Genomic DNA, 9,640 nt, shown 5'->3' with positions numbered 1-9,640 from the left:
ATGTTTTAAACAATATGCATGCACTTACATGTCTTTGGGCTCAGTGGGACATGATCTGTAAAGTACATGCTTTATTTATTTATTTTTCTGAAGATAGGCCTGTGACAATAATCTGGGTAAGCTGTTTACTTTTAAGAATTAGTTTTGCAGTAGTGAATTATGTGTCTTCCTTAGGTTCAGGTGATCTAGACAAGTTCTACAGTTACAAGAAGACATAGTTATAACTTGGTTATACTTCTGAAACAAAGAAATAATTTTGGCCTACTACCAAAGTATTAATAACTGTGACACTTTATATTTTTTCTAGGTTCACTGTAAAAGACTTGCAGAGCTTTCTAATCGTCTTATGATATATCAGCTGTATATGTCCAATACTATAGGTACTGCCATGATCACAGAGCAAGACTATGAAAAATTATTTCCATTGAGTAACGATTGGCTTATTAAACGGGGGAAAACAAACAAACAAGAATTTTTATATGCCCTGCCTAGTCTTGGGTCTTTTAATCCATATGTAATTACATAAATAAAAGTGGCCTTGAATTCTGCAGATCTAAGTGTCCCCATTCTATTCTGTTTAAACACTTAGAGCAAGTTCTCTACTGGTTTTGTTAACTGCATTCCTCTATGTTTCATGATAGGTAGATCACAGTCTTCACGATTATAGACTTGGAAGTGGCAAAACTAGGGCAGAACCAGTCATTAACAAATACTAGAATCATATAATGGTTTGGGTTGGAAGGGAAGGGACCTTAAAGATCATCTAGTTCCAACCCCCTGCCACAGGCAGGGACACCTTCCCCTGTATACATAGCATACCATATACTATAATAGGTAAGAGTAGTTTGGTTGCTTTAAGCATGAATTACAGCCAACAACGCATACAAAAGATGTGCAGGGCCTATGGGTTACTGTGCTTAAGCCTTTTCTGTACACTTTCTGACAGCTATATACATTGTTAGTTGTCTGAGGCATTGCCAATTTTTTGCCAGTCAAGCTTTTCCTACATAGCTAGTTGGTCTCTCATTTCTTTCTAAGGTCTAAAATCACTTTCTTTGTTAAGTCTGAATGAACCAGGTTCCAGCAGGTCTGACAACACAACATTGCCAAGAGAACTTCAGTATAAAATGAGTAAACTTTTCACAGATTTATGGGTGAAGTGCTTCCTCTTTGATTGTTCACAAGGGGGCCTCAGATGACTTGGTGCCAGCCCCGGTAATAATACTGTGAGCATGGGTGTGAATATTTTCCACAGTACTGTGATGCAATTTCTTTGATCCGTGTTATAGTAAATAAAGCTCCAGTGCAATTAGCTGAGATTATTTCAGCGTCTGTGTAAAACATAAATTTGAAAAATGCTCTTGCTTCACTATATTATTTATGTAGGTACAATAACATTTAAATGAACAACAAAAAACAGAGTAGCACTGTATTTCCTTTTCCAGTATTTCATCTTCCAGTGTGAGCAAACCAAACAACTTCTACAGAGAAAAGCTCTTTCTTTTGTTTATGTAAACAAAATTTTAGGGAGAGCCCATCATAAAATGAGTGCAAGTGAAGTAAGGCCAGTTTTGACTCCATGCTATCTGTATCAGAATACTACTTACACCATAGGTTTAGTGTTGCTGTAAGAGGAGACTAACAAATGCACATCAAGGCAGACACCACCCCATGTAAATGTAACTGAGTGCTGAAAATATTTCTTACATAAATCTGTCTGGTCAAACAGTGGATATATCCACGTTTTCCACAGTTTCTGTTTTATATCTGATTCAACTGTAAGTTATTAAAAAAAAAAAAAAAGTACTCTCTTCTGTAATAAAATTTACTGAAAACTTAGCAATATACCCTGTGTAAAGGACATCTATTCAAACCTTTTAAATGAGAGGAATCATTTTGTTCTGACACCGATTTGAGGTACAATTCTGCTCTCAGTATGTCTGGGATTTTTTTTTCCTACTGCATACAAAGAGCACAAGCTCTCTCCTTTATGCCCCAGAATTAGCTTCTTGAGTTCAGGTCTCTGTTTCTTTGTGCATTTAAGTCTTTGCATTCCTAGCTACCCTAATCTCTTCTCATTTCAGCTTTTAGCATGTTGTTCAATCTTCATGTTTTTCACGCATAGCCCCTTCTCCCTGCCTTCCTACACTGGCCAGAGACTTGAAGGTAATAATACCCATCTTTTCTTACTTCATATCTCTCCTTAATTTGACTTATTCCTTCCATCCATTTCATTTCATTCTGTTTAGTTAAGATTTTGTGTGTGAACCTGCACCCGTTCAAAACCTGGAGTCTATAAATGTAAACCAATTCTAAAAAGGACAAGTTGAACTGCTGTATCTTCTATCTATTTTAAAAAACAATAATTAAAACTGTTGATACTGCTTTGTTGGCCACTGCATTACAGTTTAGTACAACCTGTTCCCAAGCAACAATAGGTAAACCACAGAAATCACTTTTTTTGGCCAGACTAAGCTACATCTATACTAGTAGGTCAAACAGGGCCAAGGCATAGAGTTATGCACTGGCACGTGACCATCCATGCTTTTAAACTGTTGTCACGGTTCATGGTATGGCTTGCCCACACACACTCTCCCAAACAATGTGGGGTTTGTCTGAGGGGCATCAGCTACAGACACAAACCAGGTCCAGCCTGAAGGCCTCAGGACCAGAAAGTCAACAGGCTGTTCAACTTACTAGCAGAGGCATAGCAAAGATGGTTACACAAGTCTTTGCAACCATCTATTTAAGCAAACACTATGTTAAACTGGTGAAACTATAAATCATTCTTTTCTTCTCTCTTCTCCCTATACCTCATTGCTTCCTCCACTAGAAAAAAAATATAGGTAGCAAACAAAATATCTGACAACAACAGATCATCATAGAAAAATACAAAATTGTAATATACACGGTGGCAGCCAGGACAAATATAGGAAGCATCCACAGACAGTAGATGACTCCTGGTTGTTGGTCACTCACTTTTTGTGGCATCCTTTGAGAAGGACTTTCTCAATATAAGAAGCTAGAGACATTTTCTACCCTCTCACCATTGTGACATTTGGTTTGAAGCTATAAAACTCTGCAGTGATCCCAGCTGCCTGCAGTTATACTTGGCCCTGTCCTTCTTCCAGATTTCACATCCATGACTTTTCAAGTGGATTATAAACAACTTGGCTTTTGTTTTCAAAGTGCTTGGCGTGCTTTTACTGACACCTACATTAAAAGGCTAAAAAGACCGTTTGCTTCTAAACAGTTCCTGCACATCAAGTTTCCATCAATGCCCTAACTGTATATTTGAACGTGACTTCAGTATTCCAGGTATCTTATGCAGGTTCATCACATAATAGTGAATTTTATTCAAAAGTTTAGGATGAGAACTGATTGCATCGGTTCTGCTCCTTTAGACCACACTAATCTGAATTTTCTTCCTGTTTATTGACATTAAAAGCACATTTACGCAGAGAAATAATAAAAAGAGAAATCCAGAAAAACTCCAGCCTTTTCTCCAAGACGTGTGCCATTTATACGAAGGTAAGACTTGTTTAGTATGATGGGAAAGTAATGGAGCCCAGAGTCCTTAAGCTGTATTATCCATTTTCTTTTCATAACATACTTTCTTTGGTTTACAGTAAGGGTTGTGACTAAATTGTCTGTGTTTATGTAAATACCAAAAATACAGAACATGTTCAGGTTAAACTACATCCGATGCTAATGCTGTTTTGTTTGTGTGACATTACTGCTATGCAATTCATCACGATTATTCAAAGAAAATATTAGAAGTCAAGATACAAATATATGAATGACTTTTCCTGAGAGGACTAGGTATAGGTAAAGGTTAGGACATACCTAAATGTTAGAACACAACAAGTTATCTGAATATATCATATCCAGGTAAGTGAGGGAAAGTAAGTATTTCATGTTTTTCTTTTTTAAAAAACAGCTCTTTTTTTTTTTTTTCTTTTCTTTTCTTGATATGGGACAAATCTCTTGTGCTGGTGAAGAGGAAGGCTTTATCTTCAATATTTACATTCTGATTCGTAGATCCCTGTTCTGTTTCTATCATCCTGGGCTGGGTTCCAGCGTCACCAAAGTCAATGGAAAGATATGGGCCCCATTTTCCACATTTAGAATTTTTCAAATATATACATAGATATATAAAGCAATATTTATTCAACTTAAATCTGTTGTAATCAATCTAGAAAGACTTCTTTCTGTCTGGGCTCTCTCATTGCGCTAGTACTGAAAAGACTACTAATGCAGGGAACTAGTGAAAACTTTCTCTCTTGGAACATTTAATATTAAGTGAGGGACAGCAAGAGGAAATTAAGGTGGTGTCCAGAAGGCTGATTCTGCAGAGCTCAGTCTCCCTGAGCAGCCTGCAATAGTCAGCAGAAACTAACTCCGTTGTGGGGGTGGCCAGGGAGCATGAAGTAGGAGCCTGCTCTGAATCCTGCACTCTTCCTCTATCTTGTTACACAGAGGTCACTTACAGAGTAGCTTCCTGCATTAAAGCTAGAACCTGTGAAAGTCTCCCAAATCCCATGAAAAGATATTTCAGGGAACCTGTCCTTTAGTAGCCAATGACAGATCAGATAACTAAAATTCCTTTCCTAATCAATCAAAAGTATGAATTTTTCTTAATTCTTAGTTAACACTTTTTTTTTTTTTTTTTTACAATCTCTTAGTAGTGTAATTTGCCTGGTGATCTAGTTTCCCTTTATTTTCATTAATGTATTTTTCTTTGGTTTCAAAAGAGCTCTAAATTAAAATTTACTTCTCTTTTTTTTTACTTTCATATTGTCAACAGTTTCGGTACAAATCTGGGAATGGGATTTGCTCTCTAACTCAGGCACCCTCTGCTGGTCTTCCCAAAGCAAAACACAAAATATTAGAATCTTCATCCACAACAATGGGTTTTCAGAGAAAAAAAATCCAAATTTTTGTGTTTCTAAACCTTTTACTACCAGGATATAAATTTAAAGGAAGACCAGCTTTAGGGCTGTAAACTCAGTGTGTGTGAAGTGTTTTAATGAATTCAAGAAAATAATTGCATAATCAAGCATGTGAACCTGTGGAATTTATCGGGCAAAAAGTCCAAAAGTGAACATGGCCTAAGAAGCTGTTCACAGTCTGACCTGGCTCTTAGCAGAAACCTGTGACTGGCATTTTAATGACAGTGTTGTGTAGGGAGCTCTAGAAGCATACACTACCATGGACTCTCCTTCTCTGTGTATCTTAGTTAGCAAAAATCATAGATAGTAGTCCTGCATAGATCATACATATTTTAAGGGGATAAATAGCTAAGAAAATATAGTGGGTAAAATAGCTTCCATTCCAGCTACACAATAAAACAGAGAGCTGACATCATTATTCATCTGAGAAAATCCCTGGACATCAGAGAAGTAAATTAGAGCACAGTGCTTTCTTAACCTACTGAAGGGTAGGACACGCTGGCGCTAGGAGAGGTTCACCTATTCCACTTTCTGAATTCAACTTTTACTTGACATTAAGCTTCAGTGCAAGCAACCTGGTGCTTTGTTGGAGATCTGTCAGTTTTCTGTATATGACAGCACATGTGTCAACCCAGAGAGGATCAGCAGAGTTGCAAAAGATGATAACATCTTATTTTGCATAGCTGAGTTTTTTAATGATGTTAACAAGCATTTTAGATGTCACAGCAATGAGCAAGATACTAACCTAAATAGAAGTCACGTCAGCAGCCTCCTGCTATCCTTCCTGGGTAAGTAATTCTTCATCATGCTGGAGAAAGCGCTGTGGATGGCCACCATGACGAAGACAGACTCAGAGAGCTGGCTTTGTTCAGCTGTAAGAAGAGAAAGATAAGGGCAGATTTTATTGCTGTCTTCAAGTGCCTGACAGGATATAGAGAAGACAGAGACAGGCTCTTCTCAGGAGTACCTTGTGATAAGCAAAGAGACAATAGACACAACTCAAAACACACGAAATTCTGATTGGAAACACTGAAACATGCCCAGAGAGGTGGAATTTCCAGCCTCAGAGATATTCTAAACTCAGTTGAACAAAGAGTTCAGCAACCCCATCATGTAGGACCTGCTTTGAGCCAGAGGTTGGACTAAACGACCTCCAAAAGTCCCTTCCAACCAAAATTATTCTATGATTTTATGATGACTACTGTATTATTAATCCATTTTAAAGTGATGAAAGTCATTTTGACAGTACTAATGCTTCCCCAAGCAAGTAAGAAATTTAAATCCAATCCAGACTCACTGAAGTTAGTGGGAATCTTTATTAATAATCTATATTAACTAGAAAGGCACTGGATCAACTTCAACAGTTTTAAGATTTGCATTCAGAAAAGATCCTAAATTTTATTTTTGAAGACAGCATCAGGGTATTGTTTTGTTTGTTCGTTTTCTTCTTTGGGTTACTCAGTAGCAGCTAGATGAGCTTGAAGCATACCATGACCACTATCTTTGAGTGTTCACAGATTTTACCTAGAGAATGAGTAGCAGATTGAAGTGTTTGCCCAGTGCTCTGAAGGTATGCCACTGCTTTTCAGTTTGCACTTGCAGGAATATTCCTATTTGCTAACTGTTATTGGTAATGAGCCTCTCACCTAAGTTGGGTTCAGCTCAGGTCGACTGCTGCTTTCACATTGAGACAGCGTCTATATTAATTGAAATTTATGTCATAGAAGGGCAAACTTGTGACCTCTGTAGAGTGAGCTAATGACTCCCATCCAGTATTCAGCTGACTGCCATGAATTAGCATCACCAATGCTTTCCCTTTTTACCTCATCATTTTTCTCATCTTTGCAAGGCAAGCTTTTTTCATCTTCTTTATCTCATCTCTTACAAGAGATTATATTATTTATTTTGAGCATAAGACAGAGCAAAACAACCCAAGGGAGGAATTAGAATGCAACATGATAAATGTCGGATACTAGCCAATTATTTTGATTATTCCTACAAAGGATTAATAATATATATGTTTATAAAAATATAGTGTAGGACTTTACACACACACAAATATAGTACAAACAGATATTTATCTAAACAAATTCATAGGTGATCCACTACAATGAACGACAAGCAAGAAAACAAATATATTTCAAACACCTAAAAGAAATCACATTGCCAAATCTCTTAAGAAGCAGTTGGACGCCAAGACCATTGGACCAACGGAAATTTCCTGAGAAGAAAGGATGCCATTCTGTTTAGGGTAGAGACTCAGATTATCTCCAAGTACCGTTCATGTCTTGAGTTACACTCTGGTATGAAACTGCACCACATTATTTGCAGTAGACATTAAATGTTTTTACAAAAGAACTAATGTGTCCTGCCTTATGAGATCTTCCTTCCCTGATAGGTTCCTTCTCCTGAAACTGAGCTTGAACTGTACTACACGGAAGTGCTTTTTTAATAATCACCCCTATTGCTTTGCTAATATTTTTTTTCTGCTACATCCCTGGAGAAACACAGGACGGGGGTAGGGGTTGACTTAAAAATGCTAAAAATTGAAATTACTAGTTGTTTGGCTTTCCTAAGAAAACCGTCACATCTAGCTTTGATCTCACATCCATTTTTATTACGTCCCTTATACGAGCAAACATGAAACAGTGTCTTACTTCGTACAATTGTACCACATCAGCATCTACGTAATCAAACTAAATTTAAACCTTAATTATGCTGTCAGCTAAAAAGGGCATAAGTGGCAAAATCCAGCTTCAGAAGCAGATTTTCCTTTCAATCTTGGATTCTCCAGAATCTTTGGTACTACGTAAACCTACTTTGCAAAATACTAAGCAACATTCAGATGTCAATATCTCCAGACCTTGGCTATTTGATTCTGGCGTGTTGGTTTTAAATATTCTCCAGCTTAATGTGACTAACTGATGCACATAAAAACTGATCTCCTCAGCTGTGTCTCAGCTAACAGGCTTGTTAAAGGAGACACCTGAATGAACGGATTTGTGTGAAAGAATGTAGCAAAAAGCAAGCTGTGTTTGGTTGTACAAAGAAGGCAACTAGATATGGCTACTGAAAGAAGAGAAGGACTAGAAGCAGAAAAAATTGAGTTTATGGAATACGATTCTCCTCCACATCTGGAAGTTCCCATCTTCATTGATTTTCAGAGTCTATGCTTGAATGTTAATAATTATAAAAGTCTAAGAGCATCGTAAGATTCCCAATGACTCAGTATGAAGTATTCTTCCACATCAACAGTCTGACATGCACTTTCAGCTGTGATTGCTAAGCTAATTTTTAGGTTGAACAACTGACAATTGTAGGCAGGCCCACTAAAATTGGCTGGGACAACAGCCGTTTTTACAACATGCTAATGACGAAGGGTTTGATCCTGCAACACTGAGGTCAATGGAAGCTTTGTCACTGACTTCAGTGAAGATACAGGCTTTCATGCACGGACTACTAATGGAAAAATGAAAACAGCAACTTACATACACCCTCACATTTTTAAAATAGAAAAACTATCCACTGAATGAAATAGTCTAAAGCCAAGTTGATAAAATATTCTGATTGTTCTGTAGTTCATAGCTTGTCTTACAGAAAAAAAAAAGAAAAAAACATTAAGAAAATTAAACTTTCAGCAACTGAACACAAAACTTGGTAGATATTCACCACTAGCGATGAAGATTCACTAAAGTGCAGCCCCTTCAGATTGGAAAGAACTGGAGAAAGATGTCTGTGTTGGAGTCGTGTCATGTGTGAATTAGTGAATTAAGCTTTCAGGACACTTAAAATCAACTTCAGGTTTTGACTACTGTTGCTTTAAGTTGTTTCACAGTTTCTGTGTTGAAGAGTAACGCAGATGATCCCAGTGAGACCATTTCCATCATACAATCATGAATCTGGTAGATAGCACAGGCAACAAAATGAATCGGCACATACTGGTCTGCCATGCCAGCACCTCTTCTGACACCAAACACATCTTTTTTGTCACTGTTTGTAGAGCAGGCTCATGACACACTGCTTTTCTGTCGAGACTTTTCCACTTTAACCACCAAGGCAGATAAGGTTGAAATGGGAGGGAAAAATAAAACCGTATACAAATGTTTTTTTTTCCTAATTTTTCATTTTCTTAAAATATTTGTAGACTGTACTGACATTATTTTCTAATTTCCCTATTTCATATGAAAAGCAGGCTTTGTTTACCACCAGCTCTTCAGCGATACTTTGCTATAGGTAGAAGGAGCCATGTGTAACAAAGGTGATTTGCTCTGAGAACCTTCCTGACTAACTGCATTTGTCCTCCTGAGCTGCCTGATTTTTTGTCATCTTCTTTTGTGTAAGCTTTGGACTTTGGGAGAAACTGGGACATGTGATGCCTTTCCTGTATTTCACATACAAAAAAATCCATTTCTGAAATGACTTTCTTATTGACAACAGAGCACAGTGCTGCTTGTACTGAAAATGAAACTTGCTTCCCTAATTAAATGACTTGTTTCTTCACTTAAAACTGGCCTTTACATAGCATAACAAAAATGCATTATTTAGGAAGTACAGAAAATGCGTTGCACATTGAGAACTTGTAAGAGCAAATGACAAAGGTTCAGAGTCACAGCTGTCAGTCTGGCATCTCCAGCAAGATTTTCTTCTGAGCGAAGGAAAATAGAGGGAGTATTACTGAACTTCTGAAT

The 9,640-nt window shown here is 37.3% G+C and overlaps 1 protein-coding gene across 1 annotated transcript in view; it reads left to right on the top strand.

Moving 5' to 3' along the window:
* Nucleotides 1-9,635, top strand: part of LOC308196540 (uncharacterized protein) — a 35,722-nt gene extending 26,087 nt beyond the window's left edge. The window contains exons 3-4 of the mRNA XM_080595668.1: nucleotides 3,449-3,531; nucleotides 7,050-9,635. Of these exons, the coding sequence (XP_080451794.1) occupies nucleotides 3,449-3,531; nucleotides 7,050-7,066 (100 nt within the window). The 3' untranslated portion in view covers nucleotides 7,067-9,635. The remainder of the gene's footprint in view (nucleotides 1-3,448; nucleotides 3,532-7,049) is intronic.
* Nucleotides 9,636-9,640: the final 5 nt, after the last annotated feature.

The sequence above is a fragment of the Anser brachyrhynchus genome (genome assembly GCF_964034855.1).
Source record: "Anser brachyrhynchus genome assembly, chromosome: 5".
NCBI lineage: Eukaryota > Metazoa > Chordata > Aves > Anseriformes > Anatidae > Anser > Anser brachyrhynchus.
The sequence above is the reverse complement of the archived record's forward strand: the minus strand, read 5'-3'. Positions and strand labels throughout refer to the sequence as shown.